This window comes from Phascolarctos cinereus, unplaced genomic scaffold, assembly GCF_003287225.1.
Source record: "Phascolarctos cinereus isolate Bilbo 61053 unplaced genomic scaffold, phaCin_HiC Scaffold_4;HRSCAF=312, whole genome shotgun sequence".
Classification (NCBI taxonomy): Eukaryota; Metazoa; Chordata; class Mammalia; order Diprotodontia; family Phascolarctidae; genus Phascolarctos; species Phascolarctos cinereus.
In genome coordinates this window covers 725,503,797-725,523,468 of record NW_027555847.1, presented here as the reverse complement: position 1 = coordinate 725,523,468, position 19,672 = coordinate 725,503,797, and the positions used below count along the sequence as shown (strand labels likewise).

Sequence of the window (19,672 nt, the reverse complement as noted above, 5' to 3'; positions counted from 1 at the left end):
GCTTTCACCCAGAGGCTGAGCAAAGCAAGCACCTTCCCTTCATTTCTCTACATGACAGCCCTTAAATTGGCTGGAAAGTAGAGAAAGAAGCCAAGCTTGGGGGCCATGAAGCCTTCCAGAAGGGAGCTGGGCTTCCACGGACAACAAGCTCCCCCTCACTGGAGGTCTGCAGACAGAGCCTCGGCTACGGAGCCAGGGCATCCCACGGAGGAGCGGTGAGACTGGCTTTGTCTGTCAGGGGGCTCCTGCTCCTGAGGGAGGGGATGAGATGCCTTGAGTGTGGATGAAGGATTCCTCACCAGGCACAGCAGAGCAGGGTGGGCCAGCCTGGGACCTCAGCCAGAGGGCCGACACCCCACTAGGCTACCAAGCACAAAGAGGGGCAGTGTGTGGACCGGTGGTAAGAGCACCAAGCTTGCAATTAGGAAACCTGCACTCAGAACCCAGCTCTGACATGCCCATCAATGTCCTGTTTATAAAGTGGAGCCCTGATATCTGTCCTCCCTCCCTGCCAGGACCACCATGGTGAAATCACCCCTCCCGATAATGACGGCCCTTCAACCACCACGTACCTGGAGGAACTTCACCATACTCAGCTTCGGGTTGGCCTCCTTCTTCTCAGTGGGGGCTTTGCTAAAGAGCTCCGCCGGGTCCACTCTGTCCCAGTGGTTATACTTCCCTGAAAGCCAAAATGTTGCTAAGTGAGATGCCCTTTGGGAGCATGACTGCCTCTGCCAGGCCACCTGAGAAAGACAAAGGCCAGGAGGCTGGGTCCGACGGTGCAGCCGACAGGCGCTCACCAATCAGTGCAGGCTGGGGGAGAGGAATAGAGATCCTGGCTCTATCACAAGCTGGCCAGGGACCTTGGCGACTCACTTCATCTCTTCCAGCCTTGGAACAATAACAAAATAAAACTGGCACCTGGATAAAAGTCCTCTGGAGAAGTTAAAGCGCCACTTAAACATGAGCTGTTATTATCATGGTTTAGTCTAATCCCCTAACCCTAGAAGGGCACAACCTAGGCTCCTTGGAGGGGAAGCGACTTGTCCAAAGTCACAAAGCGATTTAGAACGATCAGAGAATGTCAGAGCTAGAAGCCCTGAGTTCAAATCCAGCCTCAGACACTTTCTACCCTGGTGACCCTGGGCAAATCTCTTAACCTCTGTCTGCCTCAGTTTCCTCAACTGTAAAATGGGGATAAAAACAATCTCTACCTCCTAGGGTTGTTGTGAGGATCAAATGAGGTAATATGTGTAAAGCGCTTTGCAAACCTTAAAGTGCTATACAAATGTGAGCTAAGAACAATAACGATAATTTAGTCCAAACATCACCAACAGAGACTTAACCCAAGCTTAAAGAGATGAGGCAGATCCTTGGTAACCAACACATAGGGGCACAGATGAGCCCAGAGCCTGGAAGAAGGAGTCCCGGCCCGGGGGCTGGGGTCTTTGCTGGGTCCTCTTGGACCCCTGAGTGCCTCAGGCCTTCGCTGGGAATAACGGCTGCAGCCAGCATCCCACAAGAGAATGGGCACACAAGGGCTTCCTTTTCCTCAGAAACACTTCTGTCATTGTCACGCCTGCACTGTCTCTGAGCCAGCCTCCTCCCTGCGTGGCTAAGCCTCCCATCCAGAGCACCGGCCCTAGAGTCTCCCCATCCCTCACCCCAATGACTGCACAAATACCAAGCTTTCCTTGACCATGTCAGGGTCCGGGTAGAATCCTAGAGACACACTCGGCTACCCTGCCGATGGGGAAGGGTCAATGAGAGAAATCCATAGGTTACAGCCCCAAGGCAAACAGAAGTCTGGAGGGAGTTATGACTTTGACTTCTTCAGGTAAGAAAGAGGGTCTGCACGATACCATTCCCAGGCATTAAACAAGCTCCTTTAGTGTTCAGATTCACTAAGGCTGCCCCCCGACCTGGGGCGCCAAACTGGGCCCGGGGCAGGCAGGGCCCATCTCGGGCACCACAGGCCACAGCAGGTACTTAATAAGGGACAGACACCCAATCAGTCCTGCCGGCATGCCCCTCTAAACTGCAAGGTGAGGCTCTGGGGATTCCACCTCCAGGAAGCCTTTGGGGTACCCTCTTACTCATCCGGCCTGGGATCATGTCTCACTGGACTCACTCTCCGCCAGCACCAACCACAGGCCAGATATATTGGACACCAAAGCGAACTATGGCGGACGGGGCCTTACCAGTGAAATCCAAGGTCATGACATGGCCACAGACGGACGTCATCTTGAAGCGGGCAGTCTGCCCGCTAAAGGATCCTGTGTACTCATGGACTGAGCAGGCTCCATTCAGGCCCTTGCGTGAGGACATGTTCCCTGGGAGAAGGACACAGTTCCTTGAAAGGGAAGCCAGTGGCTGCCGAGGCCTGTGCACATGGTCCAGAGCCTCACTGACCCCCCTCCAGCAACAGTGTCCCAGAATCTTAGAAGCCTCGAGAGTCAGGGCAGTGGGGACCACGGGCCTTTAGTCTGGGCAGCCCAAGGACCCTCCCAGGATAACACTGCGAGGATAAACTCCTCCTCTTTGGGCAGCGTCTGCCAGGCTGCTGGCACCCGATGACAGGCCCATGGCCGCTGCAGGGACACAGGCTCCTTCACACCCACTGTCCCTGCCTATCTCAGAAGGAGCCCCATGTGGAGCCCACCGAACCCCCTCGGTGCTAAAAGCGAAGGGATGGGAGGGGAACAAAGTCCCCAAGCCTCCCCTCTGGTCCTGTGGGGGTGGCCTCAGGCTCCTGACCTAACACAGAACGTGGGAAGCTGGGGAGAGGAGGAAACAGGACAGGGAGGGAAGAGCTCAGGGCTTGGGCTGAGGAGGAGGGATAGACTAGGGAGTGGGTCTACGTGGGAGGAGCACCCCCCCAGCCCAAGAACAGGTGGGGGAGGGGTCCCACGTGGGGGAGCGCCCCCAGTGCCCCGAGAACGGCCGATGCTGAGGGTCAAGGAGGGGAAGGAGCCGCCAGCCCCCTCCAGGCGAGGTGCCCAGACCCCGCCCCGCCCCCCCTCACCTCTGGACAGGATCTTGGCGATGGACTGAGCCAGGGACGGCTTCTCGGCCACCATCAGCACCGTTTTCATCCTCCCGGGGCCGGATGCGGTTGGACAGGCCGAACAGGAAGGACAGGATGCTCTGGCTCCAACCCTGCGAGGAAGGTGGCCTTAGGCTCCCGGCTCCATCGAGACCCCAGCACGAGACCCCAGCCCGGCCCGGCAGGGGGTCAGGAGACCCCCCCCAACATCCATCGAGGCGGCTACCGAGAGCCCCCCCGAGCTCGGCCCCGGGCAGGACCTGCCCTGTCCAGACCAGACCTCAGTTTCCCCTTTTGGCAAGCGAGGGGCCTAGCCTCCAGGCCCCCCCACCCTGGGGTGTGCGCCGGCTGGCCCCCCCTATTGGAGTGAAAGCTTCTCCAGGGCGGGCAGGGGCTGCTGCTCTGACCTAGCCCAGCCCCCCCATGCACACACAGTGGGCACGTGGTCAGTGCAAGAGATGCGGGCCGTGTCACAGCCCAGCCGCCTCCAGAGGGAGGGGGGACGCTGCCCATCCCCCTTCTCCCTGGGCCCCGCCCCCTGGCCCCGCCCCGCCTTCGTCCTCACCGCTCCGCTTCCACTCCAGTCCGGCTTCGGGCTCCAGATGCAGCTCAGGGGGCGGCCATCGCCTCAGACGGGTACTTCCGGCTCACCAAGAGCACTTCCGGAACGGCTTACCGGTGTCCCCATTGAGGCGGTCCTAGGTGCCTCGCTACTGCGCATGCTCACGGGGGCCGGGTCCCGGTGCACTCCAGCCTCGCTATGGGCGGAAGGAGGGGGAGACGGAAGCGCATGCGCAGCAGAGCTGCCCGACCTCAGGCTTGGAGCTGCGTGTGTGTGCAATGTCAGATCGGTTTGGGAGAGAGAGCGTTATTGTCCCCATTTTACAAGTGGTGACAGTCTTGGTCCTTTATGAAGTGTCAAGTCGGATTTCAATCAATCCGCTTATCACGGGCTTTATTAAGCAACGACTGCGTACCATGCACTATAGGAAGACCAAAAAAGCAGACCCTACCCTCGAGGTCACATTCTAAGGGAGAGATAAAACCCCCTCCCAGCCCAGGCTGCCCCCAGTGTGACCCCCCATCTCACACATTACTGCTCTCCCTTCTGGTGGCTCGGGACTGCCACATCTCCCAACACACAGCGTGCCTTCACCCCCTCCCCGAGCCCAGCCACCGCCCTCCAGGACCCCCACTGACTATCAGTGACCCCATTTCTGCTGCCTTCTTGACTGTACACTCTGGCCTCCGTTCCTCTGCCCCTTCCAAACCTACTAACACTGTCTCTCTCTCTGTCTAGGTTGCTGTCTCCCTTTATCTCTGTCTAGTCTCTGTCTCTCTGTCTAGGTCTGTCTCTATCTCTCTGTCTGTCTAGGTCTCTGTCTCTTTGTCTAAGTCTGGGTCTATCTGTCTCTCTGTGTTTCTGTCTCTGGCTAGGTCTCTATCTCTCTGTCTACTCTATGTCTGTCTAGTCTCTGTCTCTGTCTAGTCTCTGTCTCTCTGCCTATGTCTCTGTCTAGTCTCTGTCTAGTCTCTGTCTATCTAGGTGTCTGTCTAGTCTCTGTCTCTCTGTCTAGGTCTCTGTCTAGTTTCTGTCTCTGTCTACATCTCTGTCTAGTCTCTGTCTATGTCTCTGTCTAGTCTCTGTCTATGTCTCTGTCTAGTCTCTGTCTCTCTGTCTATGTCTCTGTCTAGTCTCTGTCTCTCTGTCCAGGTCTCTGTCTAGTCTCTGTCTCTCTATCTAGGTCTTTGTCTCAGTGGCCACTCAGCAGCAGCATGGAAGCTTTAATCCATCCCTTTTTACTGTACTGGGCTTGTTTACCCCTCTGGAGGCAGCCTGGTCCTCCACTCCTGGGGCTCACCATATTGGTGTCAGACTTGATGTGGACACCTGATTGCTTTAAACCCACTGAAGCTCAAAAACTCCTAAGGGAGAGTGCCCCACCAGGACTACAGGCATGGGTTACCCCTCCTGGAACCAATGAGCTCTTAATATTTCCACCATCCAACAATGATCAACTGTGAAAGACTTAGCTACTCTGACCAATACAATGATCCTACAGAGTCTCATCACCTCCCACCTAGACTATTGTCATAGCCTACAGGTAGGCCTCTACCTGTAGTCTGCCTGCCTCTGGCCTCTCCCTACTCCAGCCCATCTTCTATTCCTGTCAAAGTGATTGTCCTGAAGAGCAGGTCTGACCATGTCATCCCCTTAATTCACTCCCTATGGCCTTCAGGATCAGATACAAAATGCTCTGGTTGGCCTTCAAAGCCCTTCCTAACCTTGTCCTACCTTTCCTGTCTTCTTACACCTTTACTCACTGCCCTACATATTCTGTAATCCAGGGACACCACCCTCCATTCCTTGAACAAGACATTCTGTCTCCAGACTCCATACCTCTTTCACCCCATGCCAGGACTTATCTACTGCCTCACCTCTGCCTCCTGGCTTCCCCATCCCCTGAAGCAAATGCCTTCTTTCCTTGTATTACCTACAATTCCTCCTGTCTGCTGCTTGTTTGTACAGAGTTGTTTGCATATTGTCTCCCCCATTAAACTGTGAGCTCCTTGAGGACAGGGACTGTTTTTCCTGTTCTTTTGTGGACCCCTCCCCAAACCATTTTGAATCCCCATCACCTGAGAAAGGCCTAAAACCTGGACTGGCCAATCAGGAGAGACATTTGAGAGCACTCTGGGCTTAACCTACCATAATGCCTTGCGTGCTCTGGCATAACAGGTGTGCTTTGCTTTACTTCCTGAATGAAACCAAAATGCCCCTTCCTGTGTCAGCAACTACAAGTCTGGATGAAACTGATCAGGAGAGTTCTTTTGTTTATGACTGCCAAGGACAAGGTGCCTTGACCTTGAACGTTATCTTGAATAATGGGACTTTTATGTTTTCTTATGTCATGTTAATGATAAAAGAAACACAGACATCCTGGATCTAAAATTTCAATCGACACCTTGATATTCTCTTATCTTATTGTATTTACAACCTCACCCTATTAAGAAATTCCTTTCTCATATTATGGTTAACACATCAGGAGACTATAATTTTAGATGACACAGGCATCCTGAGCCAGGGAGGGAAGGTGGGAGAGAATTGCTCTGAAGATGTAAGATCCCCTTTGTTTGTCCATCCTTGGGCTCATTTTCTTTCTTTCTTTCCTTTTTTTTTTTGGTGAGGCAGGGGTTAAGTGACTTGCCAGGGTCACATAGCTGGTAAGTGTCAAGTGCCTGAGGCCAGATTTGAACTTAGGTCCTCCTGACTCAAAGGCTGGAGCTCTATCCATTGTGCCACCTAGCTGCCCCATTGGGGTCATTTTCTACAATAAACTGTCATGCATATCTCTGCATGCATGTTCCGCAAGCTTTGAGAGAAATAAACATGCACATGCAGCCTAATTTTGTTTGTCTTTCTTAGAACAAACACTGTAAAGGTCAACACTTTGTTTTCCCTGCACTGACACTATCTGGCACATAGTAGGTCCTTGTTCTTCTGCCCAAAGGGCTATAAAACTGTGCTTTTGACCCAGCGATACCACTACTAAGTCTGTTTCCTAAAGAGATCATAAAAATTGGAAAAGGACCCACACATACAAAAATATCCATAGCAGCTCTTTTTGTGGTGGCAAAGAACTGGAAATGGAGGGGATGCCCATCAACTGGGGAATGGCTGAACAAGTTGTGGTAAATGATTGTGATAGAATAGTATTGGGCTGTAGGAAATGACAAAGGGGGATGGTTTTAGGAAAAACCTGGGACAACTTACATGAGCTGATACAAAGTGACATGAGCAGAACCAGGAGAACATTGTACACAGTAACAGCAACATTGTAACAATGATCGACTGTGAGAAACTTAGCTACTCTGCCCAATACAATGGTCCAGCACAATTCCAAATGATCCATGGTGAAAAATGTAGCCACCTCCAGAGACAGAACTGATGAATGTAGACTGAAGCAGATTTTTTTTCTCTTTATTTTTCTTGTCATTTGTTTGTTAGGTTTGGTGGTCGTTGTTGCAACACTGCTAATATGAAAATATTTTGCATGGCTTCACATGATCATTGTTTGCCTTCTCAATAGGTAGGAGAGGGGGCAGTGAGAGGGAATTTGGAACTGAAATTTAAAATTAAAATTAAAAATATTAAAAATACATGTTTGCTCCCCTTCATGACTGGGGTCTCTCCCCAGAAGGGATTCACAGGGTTCCTTTTAGAAAGATGCTCAATGTACAATGCACAGGAATAGCAGGGCTATTTATTGACACAAGAGAAATGCACATAGAAGATTCATCAATGTGCATTAATACTTCAAATATAAAATAACCCATAATTCTTACGAGGCTTTCCCATAAGACCAATACTTCCAATGTTAGACTACAGAATGTTGCAGGCTGCTGAACAGGTCAATTTCACTTTCACCTCAGACCTACAGTGTCTGAGTAATTCGCTTGCATTCTTATCATCTGGCAAACCAGCTGATGATTCAGGCTCAGCCTCCTCAGGTGGTCATCTCCTCCAATAAATTATTTTGGAGACTACCTCCTGCTGAGCAACCAGGAGCCAGCCACCTGACCTCTCAAATTCACAAGGTTGCTGCCTAGGCTCCCAGGATCACTGTTCAGTCACCTGTGCCCTGCGGGGAAAAACGTGGAGCAGAAGAGGCAGCCAGAGCCTGGGGTTCAGCCTCCAGCTCACCTCGGCCACCACTGGGCTGGCTGTCATGGGCTGCTGCTGGTGGCAGGTAGGGATCCCCTCTGCCCTAACTGCAAGTCCAAAGGGAAGCTCTGAGTGGGGCCACACACTTGACACAACAAAAGTGAGATCAGCAGTGGCAGTTGATGCTCCTTTTAGGCATCATGAGTGGGTGGTTCTTCCTCAAAGAGGAAATGACAGATTTAGAGCTGTAAGAGACCTGTGAGGTCAGCAATGTCACCAAAGAGCTCCATGGGACAGTCAGACCTCAGCCAAACTTGCCCCTGCCCCCGTTCTCAAAGACTCTGCTCCTCCCACGTCCCACACCCCTCCAATCACCCACACATATACTTGACTGATGAGGAAACTGAGGCCCAGTAAAGTGAAGTGAGGAGCACATTTAGGGTTAGGGGAAAGCCTGAGCCCCAGAGGTGCCGAATCTGCCCTTCTGAAGCCAGGCGCCAACGAAGGGCAGCATTTTCCACTGGGAGCTTTATTCATTCTTGAGTTCAGAGTGATAAAGGGGTGTCATTGTGGGGCGCTGCTGGGAGAATCCAAACTCTTGCTCTCATGGTCACTGTTTGGATCCTCCTGAGGCCTCTGCACTGGCCGGAACTTGAGCAGCACAGGTGGGCTGAAGACAGAGGCGTTCCCCACTGTCGGAGCTGAACCCTCAGGATCGATGGTCGGACCCAAGGCTGAAGACCTGCTCAGATGAGGGCTACCATTTAGCATGGGGCCCAGGTCCAGAGGGCTGGACTGGGGTAGCAGGTGGAGTGCTTAGGCTGCCTCATGTAGTAGGAAGCATCCTATTACTGAAAGGCTTCAGCTGACCCCTAGAGAGAGCCCCCTGGGATGCAGGAAGGGAGGGCCAGAGGGAGCCTTCCACCTAAGGAGCTGAGACTCTAAATTCTAGGAAATACATGGCTCTGGGGCCTGCCCAGCATTACACACAGGCCTCGGCTGCTCTCACCAGAAGAAGCCTCTCCTTGGCTTGGCCCTACAACCTGAGATGGGCTTACCAGGGAAAACTGGGGCATTGGAGCTTGTGGGCAGGGTTTCCAGAGAGCCGAGAAGAATGAAAACCACCAGGGTTAAGCACCAAAGGAGTCAGATCAACCACTCTGTTGAAAGACCAGAGACAAAGGAACTGGAAGAAGACTCAAGGACCCCAGCTGAGTGTGAGACCCTCCCTCCTTTTTTCCTTCCCTATCCTGCCTCTGCCATTGGCTGTGGCCTTGGGCAAGGCCCTTTTCTTCACTGGGTTAGTTTCCCCATAGGTCAAACAAGGGGATTAGACTAGATGATAAAGTCTGCTTTAACTTCTGACATCCCCTGCTCTCAGGCCCCTCCCAGCCCTGACGTCCCTGCTCTCAGGGCCCTCCCAGCCCTGACATCCCCGCTCTCAGGGCCCTCCCAGCCCTGACGTCCCCTGCTCTGAGGCCCCTCCCAGCTCTGAGGCCTAGAAGTTCCTCAGAAGCAGTGCTTGGTCCTGTGTTGTCCCCCACTGGCCCTTGGCCATTTCCAGGGTGCAGGGCTCCCGCCTGCCTCTACCTCTTCGGGGCTGCTGACAGTCCTGTCCAGTTTAGTTTCATGACCTTCACTTCAGAGTCTGGACCAGCCAATGTCTCTGTCTGTTGGAAACAAAGAGATTTCCTGCCCTTTATGGTCCTTCTAGCCCTATTTATTGACTGACTGTATTGTTCCACATAAGAGCTTTGCCTAATTAGTTCCATTGAGCAAGAAAGGAATCAAGGAGAGATGAAAGGGAGGTGAAGCAAAGCTCATGCAGAAAGGGGTGGCTTAAGGCATGCCCCGCTGAACCAGCTGGACACAGAGCCTCAGGCCACTGACTTGCTTCTCCTCTGGCTCTCCGCTTTAGTTTCATCTGAGAAAGTGGAGTGATGGCTCCATGGTCTCTCATGTCCCTTATGACTCTGTGGTCCTGAGCTGGGACACTCCTAAGCCAATGCTGACACCCTCTCCTGCTGGGACCAGATGCTGACCTTGCCCCAGTGCACAGCCCAGCAAGTACCCCTAAAAGGGACATGCCCCTGGGCAAGTCACTTGGATGCCCCTGGTTCTTTGGCCCTTTCCTGCGGCCAACAGTTGGGGTGAAGTAAGGGAACCAGGGGATTTCCAAGATGGAAGGAACACCGGAGGCCAACTAGGCCAACCTGCACTGGAGCAGAAATCCTGTCAAGTTCCTACTCAAGTGACTCTCCACAGGAAGAGCTCCAGTGACAGGAAACTCATTACCTTCCAAGGCAGCCCATTCCACCTTCAGAGAGCTCTAGTAATTTTTTTCTCATGGCAAACCTAAATCTGTGGCTCTACAATTTCTTTGCTCCTATTGCTGTCCCTTCAGGACCGAGATCAACAATTCTAATATTTCTTCCATGTAACAGCCTTTCAGGAGTCTCCCTTAAACTTTTTCGTCTCCAGATTAAATATCCCCAAACTTCTTACTATCCTGAATGCTTTCCTCTGGACACACTGCATTTTCTCAGAGTCCCTCTTAAAATGTGGTGCCCAGAAATGAACATCACCTTCCACGATGCAATCTGACCAAGTCAGAAGAGAGAGGGGCCATCACCACCCTCGGCCTGGACATGATACTCTACTGAGAAAGCTCAGGCTCACATTTGGGCTCTTCCGTCGGGACTAACTCACAGCATGCTTTTAAACCACTAAGACTCCCACCCACATCTTCAGTTGGCCTGGTCATATTTGTGCAGTTGATTTTTTGGACCCAAGTGCAGGACTTTTGCATTTACGCCTTATCACATGTAATCTTATTTGGCCCACTGCTCCAGACTGCCAAGATCCTTATGGATTCTGATTTTGCCCCCGGCAAAGAATAAAAGCAGAAAACAATGGAAACAAACCTGCTCATCCGAGAGAGGAGGGAAAGGACCAAAGACTCTGGGCATGTATGTGACTGGAATGGCCGACCGGGTAGAAATGGTCGTGGTAACTGGTGATCGGGACAAGATGCTGCCCGCCGTGGAAGGGGAATGATCTAGTCTATAGGTCCCCCTCTTCTTTTTCTTCTGCTTTGCGTCTGTGACAGACAACCACTTGAGTAAGCATTTTGTAGCCTGAAAGAGAGGCCCAGAGCTAATCTTCAGCTTCAGCCCTTGGGCCCTTATACACTTACAGGCTGGAGGGAATAACAGAGCTGGAGGGAATCTCTGAGGTCACAGAATCTCAGAGTTGGAAAGGACCTCAAGAGTTCTAAAGCCAGTCTGACTATACTTGAGAAGAAATCTTCAACCAGTGGTTTTCCGCCCTGTACCTGAAGACTTCTGGGGAAGGGGAACTCACTACCCTCCCAAGGCTAACTTTGGAATAGCTCCCACTGTGAAGGAGTTCACCCTTAAGATTTGCCTAGGTTTGCCTCTGAAACTTCTGCTGACTGCTCGTGGTTCTGCCCTCAAGAATAACCCCTCCTCCATTATTTACCTGTGTCCCCTGTACACCCAAAGGATCACAGAATCTCAGCTTGGAAGGAACCCTGGAGGCTCTAGTCGGGCTCAGCCTCTGCTCTGAAGACTTCAATTGCATAGAAATCCACATCGATCTAGGAAGAGCTTAATCCTTTGGGGGCAGCCCTGAAAGTTTTTCCCTTTCATCTAGGCATACTCTGTTTCACTGTAGCTTCTGCCCACTGCCTCTAGTTTTTGCCACAGGGGTTAATGCCTTTCCCATCTGACAGCCCTTCAAATACCTGGAGGTGGTGGTCCTTTCGTCTTTGTGAATAATTTCTAATGCAGGGTAGGGGGCGAGACATTTGTCGCCTTTCGGCACACAGTGCTCATCTAAATGATGTTTGGACAGGTCTTCCATTGCATAGACTTGGGTTCAAATCCTGACCCTACCATTTAACCTCTCTCAAGAGTCTCAGCTTGCTTACCTGGGATTCATAGGAAGAGCTTGTGCAAGGATTTTGAAGAAAACATTTTGTAAATCTTGCAAAGTGGCAGCAAAGTGAATTAGGATTACCAGACGCGGAGGAAGTCTCAATTTCTATAACCCTGGGAACACAGGCTAATGATTGAATCAAATGGACTGATTTTTCCAGGATTTTAACGACTTGGGACCCTGGCTTTTCATCCCACCCATCAACTTGCAGGGCAGCCCTCCTCCATCAGTGTCCACCTGGTAAGGAGCATCTCCCAAAAAGCTAGCTTGCATCCAACCAGCTTTCTTATCCTGGGTCAGTGGTCATCTCTGGGGCAATCTTGCATGTTCTGACCCTACTCTCAGGAAGATCTATCTCTTCACTGCAGATCAGCAGATATGACAATCCGCCCTGGGGCAACAATCCTAGTCACTGTTCAAGGTGCTGTCTCTCAAAAAGCCTTCCTTGTAATTGTGTGGGGAGTTTCTGCTCCAGACAGGGCTCAACCAATTCAGCAGCATTTATTAAGCATTACGACATCCCAGGAATAGTGCTAAGTGCTGGGAATACTGCTCAATAAATTCCAGGGGCTCCAAATCACCTCCAGGATTAAATATAAAATCCTGCTTGCCATTCAAAGCTCTTCATAACCTGCCCCGCTGTGCCTTTCTAGTCTTCTCATACTTCATATCCTACAGCACAGTCTGTACCCATTGACACGCCTCCTGGCTGTTCCATGAACAAGACACTCCATCTCCTGACTCCATGAATTTTCACAGGTTATCCACCCTTCCTGGAATGTAATCCCTCCTCATCTCTGCCTCCTGGCTTCCTTTTAGTCCCAGCTAAAATCCCACCTTCTATGGGAAGCTTATTTCAGTGTCCCTTAATTATATGGCCTTGCCTCTGCTTAATATTTTTTAATTCATCTCGAATACAGTTTCTGTGTACATGGTTTTCATGTTGTCTCTCACATCAGACTGTGAACTCCTTCAAAGTAGGGACTGTCTTTTACTTTTTTTTATATCTCCCTTACTAAGAGCAAGGCCTGGTACATAGTAGGCACTTAATAAATGTTTATTGGCTGATAGAAAAAAAAGTTCTTGCCCTCAAGAAGCTCTCATTCTAATGATGGAGATAGGTACATTAATAGGTACATAAAAGATTCATACAAAGTGAATGGAAGGTAACCCTAGAAGTCACTAGCAGCTGTTGAGGGCGGGACAGACAGATTAAGAAAAAAACCTCCTTCCAAAAATGGCTTTTGAGCTAATCTTCAAGTAAACGGGGATTCTAAGAAGCCAAGATGAGAAGAGAGAGCACCCCGGCCAAGGAGATGGACTGCCAGGACAAAAGCACAGAGACAGGACAGAGAGCATCCTCAGTAAGGAACAGGGATGGCTGGAGCAGAGCAGGTGAATGAGCTGTGGAAGAAGACTGGAAGGCTCAAGCTGGTGTTTCCCAGACTTGGGGGTGCTCCACAACTGATTTTTATGGGTTTGCTAAACTTCTCCTACCAACCATCCAGACCTCTTAAAACCCAGGCTTAAAATCACCTCCTTTCATCCTGCTCTCCCAAGCCCTGGCTCCTGCCTTCTCCTAGACTAGTGCCCCAGGCCCTCTATGGAGCCACCTGGCTCAAACTACCCGATGGGAAGAAGTGTCCAAGGTAGAAAGTGTAGACACTCGGCAGCCTGCAGTACAGTTTGGGAAGCACTGGCCGAGACAAGGACACAGAGTAGGAAAGGAATACATCACGGTGAGAGAACTCCACATGTCTTCCCCCCATTTACATGGGGTGCTTTCTTCACAGATGCTCCCTAAGGCAGGGGGCGGATTACCACCTCAGATTTCCAAAGTAACAATCTGACCTGTGGAGGGTGAAATCACCTGTCCAAGGGCACTTATACTTCAGGGGGGCTGGGGGAGCTTCAGTGTGGACTCTTTTCCCAGGGATGTAGATCTTAGCCCATCCAGATATGCCCATCCTGCAGCAGCTAGGGGGAGGCAGTACACAGAGCCCTGGACCTTTGTGGAGTCCAGATGGTCCAAGTTCAAATTTAACCTCAGACACTAACTGGGCGACCCTTGGTAAGTCACCTCTCTTCTGCCTGCCTCAGTTTCCTCAACTGTAAAACGGAGATAATAACAGCACCTGCCTTCCAGGGTTGTTGTTATAAAGCACTGAGCACAGGGCCTGAGACCCAGGAGGCGCTTAATAAATGCTTTTTCCCTTCTTGGCCACGTCTTCCCATAAGTTCTCCACTGGGGGTCTGCCCTACTTGTTAGGAGGCTTCCTTGCCTTGACCTGGGTAGTCATGCAGTCCATGAGACATCCATCACTATTCCTCCACCTTTCCATTTGACTGGCCCAACTCCTTTTGGACATCTTTTCTGATGCTTCTTGGGCACTTGGGTTCTCCACTGGTGCACATCTCTCTATCACCCTTGAGGTGGGGAGGCGGAATTCACAATCTTCCTTCTCCAGAGATTCTAGTATTCCATGAGTCACAGCCCCAGGGCATCACCAGAAGAAACTGGTGTTAGAGAGCTGGAAGATCATGGTGTCACTGAAAATACTGCAAGTGGGAAGTTTCCCAGAGGCAACTGCAGCCCAGATATTGATCTTTAAGACCAGTGTCCCTGCCCACTTTTACTCCATTTCATAGATGATTTCTTTCTTGAACTGTGCTACCGATGCTTTGCTACATCATTGTCCCTTCCCAGTGATATCCCCACCCCCATAGGGCCTTCCTTTGTGACAAAGTAGAGGTAAGGAGGGTAACTAGAACAAAAGAGAACACACACACAAAAGAGAACACACACACACAACGACCTTGTCAAACTGAGAAGGCTTTGTTCTGTCGCCAAGCCGGATTCACCATCGGCTCCCCTCTGGAGTCATGCCTGACCACAGCAGTGATCTCACTTCTAACGTTATTCAAGGCTCTCTTTTACATTACTGTAGCCACCGTGTAGCTGTTCTCCGAGATCTACGTCCTTCAAACAAGCATCCCCAGGTTCTACAACACTCTTCAGTCACCATTTTTCACAGTGTAATCATCTTCCACCATGATGCCATCCCCCAACCAATGGACACCCACTGTTTTTAAGCTCTGGCTTCCACAAGAAGTGGTACAAGTTTTTTCTTTTCTTTCTTTTTTCTTTTGAGCAATGGGGTTAAGTGACTTGCCCAGGGTTGTACAGCTAATAAGTATCTGAGACCAGATTTGAACTCAACTCCTCCTGACTCCAGGGCTGCTGCTCTATCCACTGTGCCACTTAGCTGCCCCAAGTATTTCTCTAGGTATGGAAGCTTTCCTCTGTTTTGGACCTCCTTGGAGCCAGGTAGCTAGTAGCAGTACCTCTATGTCAGAACGTATTTATGGTCTAGTAAATTTTCCAATATAGTTCTTTTTTTTTTCCTAAGCAATGGGGTTAAGTGACTTGCCCAAGGTCACACAGCTAGTGAGTGTTTTGTGTCTGAGACCAGATTTGAACTCAAGTCCTCCTGAGTCCAGGGCCAGTGCTCTATCCACTGTACCACTTAGCTGTCCCCTCCAATATAGTTCTGAATTGCTTCCACAAGGGTTGAAACAATTCACAGCTCCACCAATGGTGAATTAGCTCCATGTATAATATCCATGTTCTCTGACATTCTACAGCCTGGCAAGGAATCCTTGGAGTGACTTTTAGCCTCTAAAAAAATATTCCTTCACCTCTGTTCTAGTCTATATTAAATTCTTCTCATGATCTTTCACTAGTGGGGTCCCAAATTTATTGGAATCCCAGGATCCCAAATTTAACCTGCTCAGAAATACACTATCAAACCAATTCTTGGAAAATCAATCATACCAACCATCCAAATGTGGCTTACAGAGTACTTTCTGTTCACATTCATGGAATCACTGAGGGGTATCCAGGAGGGGTCATTTAGTCCAAGCTGTACCTCAACAGTAATCCATCCCCTTCTATAGCATCCTTAGCTTGACTAGGATCACAGCAAAGTCAACATGAATACCCACTTTTTTCTGAGTCTGGACCCAGACTTATAGTCATAGGTATCCCTATCTTAAAGAAGTTATCAATTTTTTCATCTGTAAAATGAAGGGCTGGAATAGATGCCTGCTTTCTCTCCTAGTTCTACAATTTACAATCCCGTGATCCTTCTTCAAAAACGTAGGTCATCTACTGTTGCTGGCCATCTCCATGCTCCTATTCAAAGGTGACATTATAGTGATTGCTTCCAACTCTAGGGCACAGCCAAGTCCCTTCAATGAGACTGCCCAAAGTCAGAAGTTTGGCTTAAGAATCCAGATGGGAAAAAAATAAAATTCAAATCTCTAGAGGATATCTGGAGAGCTGATATGATGACATTAAGAGAGGCTGCAGGGGCAGCTAGGTGGCGCAGTGGATAGAGCACTGGCCCCGAAGTCAGAAGGACCTGAGTTCAAATCCGACCTCAGATCCAACACTTGACACTTACTAGCTGTGTGACCTTGGGCAAGTCACTTAACCCCACTTGCCTAAAAACCAAAAAAAAAAAAGAGAGAGAGAGAGAGGCTGCATAGAATTGCAAAGATGAGAATTCTGGGAAGCCTATTTTAGAAAGGACAAATTGTAGGTGTTGCCTAGAGGAGGGCAATCACAACAGTGAGAGGCCTTGAAATTACCAGTAACTGACATTGATAAACACAAAAAACAAAAAAAAAACTCTTTAAAGTTTGCAAAGCACTTAAGGTGTATTAATTAGCTCAGCTAAACCTTAGAAGGGTTCCGATGATGCCTTCTGAAGCACAGGGGAAGGACATGGGGCTATTTATCTTTGAGGCATTACAGCTCCATTTAAGAACCTGATCAGCCTTGCTCTGCTTGGCCCCAGAGGGCTAAACCAGGAGCAGTGGGGGGAAGTTACACTGGGACAGACCAATCCCATCACTCTAACGCTAACATCCTGACAACGGGGGCTGTCCGAAAGTGGGATGAGGTGGGCAGGGAGGAGGGGTCGTGGTGAGTCCCCCTCACTAGCGGTATTCAAAGAAAGCTACAGAAGTACTTGTCGGGTTCAGCGCTGGGGCAAAAGTCGGACTAGTTGGCCTCCAAGTACTTTCCAAACGTGAGAGCTCACTCCCTAGGAAATTCCTTCGCCCCTATTCCCACTGGTGGTACGGTCCCCCTGGAGTACCAGGCGTGGAAGGGGGGGCCCTGCAGCTAGGCCCACCCTGCCCCTCCCCCATGCTGAGGCCCTGGTGCCGTCACCTTGGGCATAGTTGTTTAATTTCTGCATCTTCTTCTTCAGATGATCCAGCCTCTGCTGAAGCTCCGAGGCGCCCACGTTATTGTAGTGATTGAGGTCCCCCTGGAGGGCTTGGAAGAACCTGCCCTGGGACAGCGTGGAGGAGAGGGAAGGGATGAGCTGGGAGACCAGGGAGGGGGCGGGGCCGGGGCTGATGCTGGGGCGGACCCCAGGGCCCCGACTCCCAGTCCTGGGGGGAAGGGGCCGGGGCTTATGGTGGGAGGAGGGAAAGGAGGGGCCGCCGCTCCCCCCCACTGACCCCACCGTGAGGAAGGAGATGAGGCCGTGACGCTCGCGCTCCTCCTGCTTCCACTTGCGCACCACGCGCTCCCCCAGCGCCGGGTTGCGGTCCATGCTTCGGAAGAGACGGCGCAGGGAGCGCTCAGTGTACGACACCGCCTGCCGCTCGAAAGCTTCCTCCGAGATGAGCTCGCAGAACGTGAAGGTCAAGGGGTGCTCCCAGTCAAACTCGTCCAAGACCTCCATCCCCGCCCTGCAGCGACACGCATGCGCGCCGCCGGCCAGGGACTCAGGGACGGGGCGGACCCGAGGGCCGGGGCCGGCGCCGGGGGGCGGGGCGGGACCGGGGGGCGGAGCCGCTGGCCAGAGACGGGGCGGAGGAGGAGGGCGTGGGACGGACCCGGGGGGCGGAGGCGGAGGGGGCAGGGGCGGGGCGGGGCCGAAAGTAGGGGGCGGGGGCAACAGCGAGAAGGAGCGGGGTCCCAGGGGCAGGGGCGAGAGGACGGCGGACGCCGGGGCCGGGCCCAACGGCGGGGGCAGCATGGAGAAGGGGCGGGACCGGCAGGGAGTCACGGGCCGGAGCCGAACTGAGGGCCGGGGCGAGGGCGGCGGGGACGAGGCCGAGGATGAGGCCGAGGACAGAGGGGTGGAGCGGCCGCCGCAGGGCCGGGGCTGCGCGCAGCGGGGGCGAGAAGAAGGCCAGCAGCCCCGTGGACAGCGGCAAGGGCGGCCGCAGTAGGGCGGGCGACGGGTCCCGGCGGCAGCGCGGGGACGGCGGGGGCGAGGGCAGCAGGGGCGGGGCCGCCAGGAAGGGCGAGGACAACAGGGCCGAGGGCCGGCCGAACAGGCCGGAGGAAGACAAGGCCTGCGACAGCGCCAGCGGCGAGGCCGGGGAGCCGGCGAGCCGGGGGCGGGGCAGGCCCGAAGGACTGCGAGGACGGGGACAGCGAGGAGGGGGCAAAGGTCAGCGAGGAGGAGGAGGGGCTGGCCGAGGTGGAGTCGAGGGCCGGCACCACGATCGTGGGAACCAGAGTCTGCACCGAGGAGCAGGAGGAGAGGGGGCGGCCGCAGGAGGGCGGGGCGGGCCGAGGGAAGGCGTCCAGGTCGAAGGACAGGGAGGAGGGGGACAGGGCGGCCGGGGCGAAGTTCATCGTGGAGGGGGACCGGGCGGCCGGCAGAAAAGTCACGGCCGTGGAAGACGAGTGCCGGGAGGCGAGGACGAGGGCACGAAGGCCAGTGAGGGGAGAAGGTGGCCGGGGTGAAGACTGGGGAGGGGGAGGGGAGGGGACGGGGAGAAGCTAGGGAACCCGGGAGAGGGGGAGGAGAGGGAAGGGGAGGGGAGCCCCTGCGTGGGGGAGGAGGGCGGGAAGGAGAGGAAGGGCGGGGCCACCATGAGGAGGGACGGAGGGGGCGGGGCTGTCTCCTAGCGGAGAGCTCTGGAGGGAGGGGAAGAGGCGGGGCTTCTGGAGAGCAATTCGTTCTTGGAGGGGGAGGGAGGACGGGCGGGGTGGGTGTGAGGGGGAGAGAGCTCAAGGGAGAACGGGCAAGGGGCGGAGCCTCTCCCCGGGAGAGGTGGGGCTCTCATGGAGGGAGGGGAGAGCGCGAGAGAAGAAAGAACAGAGGAAGGGCGGGGCTTCTGGGGAAGGGCGGGGCCTCTGGGGGGAGGGGAGGGAAGAAGGGGGAACGGGGCGGGGCCTTTCTTATTCAAGGTTGGGAAGGGAAGGAGGAGCAGGGGGCGGGGCTCTTCCTATGGGCGCAGAGAACAGAGGAAGGGGGCGGGGCCACTTCTCCGAGTACCGCACGCACCGGCTTGGGCACCCACTGCAGCTGGGGAGGCCCGTGTTTCCACGGAGACTGTCACAGCCTGAATCTCCCACTGGTCTGGGCCCCAGAAGTGCCCCTCAGGACTCCGGCCAATCCCGTTCGGGTCTCTGCTCACGTGGTGGCGCAGGCCCAATCAGAGCGCGCGGCGGCCACGAGATAATGCCTCGGAGTCCTAGCCAAGTTCCCGCCCCTCCAAGGTGGACCTTAGGAAGAGGGGGCGGGGCTCCCCGGAAGATTTCCAATTAAGGTCGTTTCCACCCTGTGCGGGATGGATGTGGACCCAGGACCGAGCGGCTCCGTGCGCCCCGGTGGAAGCCTTCCTGGAGCTTACAGCTAGCTCTCAGGATCGAAACGGAGCGGCGAGGGGTCCAAGTTGTCACTGTCAATGAGCCAATGAGGTCCGAGGGGGCAGGGCAGCCCGGGTCACCCACATGATGAGCCGCCAAGCTGGGCCGCGCTGCGGGCCCTTTGCTTCGAGACCAGCCCCGGATCCCTCCTCCTCCTCCCCCGACGGTGCCACAATCATCCCCCCTCAATCCCTGCAGCCTACAGACAAACCCCGTCCTCACCCTCCTGAAAAAGATGCCCGCCGGCTCCCTGACCCTGCCGGTGCCTTCCCTGGCCATCCCCTTCCATCAGGCTGTGCGACCATGGTTCTCA

General features: G+C 53.1%; 2 protein-coding genes across 3 annotated transcripts in view; both read right to left on the bottom strand.

Moving 5' to 3' along the window:
* Nucleotides 1-3,718, bottom strand: part of TOP3B (DNA topoisomerase III beta) — a 29,391-nt gene extending 25,673 nt beyond the window's left edge. For both annotated transcript variants that reach the window (XM_020996417.2, XM_020996418.2), the window contains exons 1-4: nucleotides 3,612-3,718; nucleotides 3,026-3,159; nucleotides 2,202-2,333; nucleotides 573-679 (exon numbers count right to left, since the gene is read on the bottom strand). In XM_020996417.2, coding sequence (XP_020852076.1) covers nucleotides 573-679; nucleotides 2,202-2,333; nucleotides 3,026-3,095 — 309 coding nt within the window. In that variant the 5' untranslated portion in view covers nucleotides 3,096-3,159; nucleotides 3,612-3,718. The remainder of the gene's footprint in view (nucleotides 1-572; nucleotides 680-2,201; nucleotides 2,334-3,025; nucleotides 3,160-3,611) is intronic.
* Nucleotides 3,719-7,012: 3,294 nt separating this feature from the next.
* LOC110215282 (uncharacterized) lies at nucleotides 7,013-19,062 on the bottom strand. The gene is made up of 7 exons (XM_020996640.2): nucleotides 18,995-19,062; nucleotides 17,213-17,441; nucleotides 16,912-17,035; nucleotides 10,637-10,812; nucleotides 9,303-9,382; nucleotides 8,771-8,872; nucleotides 7,013-8,454 (listed from the first exon to the last, which is right to left on the bottom strand). Exons 2-7 carry the CDS (start codon nucleotides 17,432-17,434, stop codon nucleotides 8,277-8,279), a joined length of 882 nt encoding a protein of 293 aa, XP_020852299.1. The 5' UTR covers nucleotides 17,435-17,441; nucleotides 18,995-19,062; the 3' UTR covers nucleotides 7,013-8,276.
* Nucleotides 19,063-19,672: the final 610 nt, after the last annotated feature.

Excerpts from the sequence above, each read along its gene's own strand:
- LOC110215282 (XM_020996640.2), bottom strand. The coding sequence starts at position 17,434 with ATGGAGGTCTTGGACGAGTTTGACTGGGAGCACCCCTTGACCTTCACG. Across the intron at positions 17,036-17,212 it reads GCCTCATCTCCTTCCTCACG|GGCAGGTTCTTCCAAGCCCT; the intron begins GTGGGGTCAGTG and ends ACGCTGTCCCAG. Across the intron at positions 8,455-8,770 it reads CAATGCCCCAGTTTTCCCTG|GTCTTCAGCCTTGGGTCCGA; the intron begins GTAAGCCCATCT and ends TCATCTGAGCAG.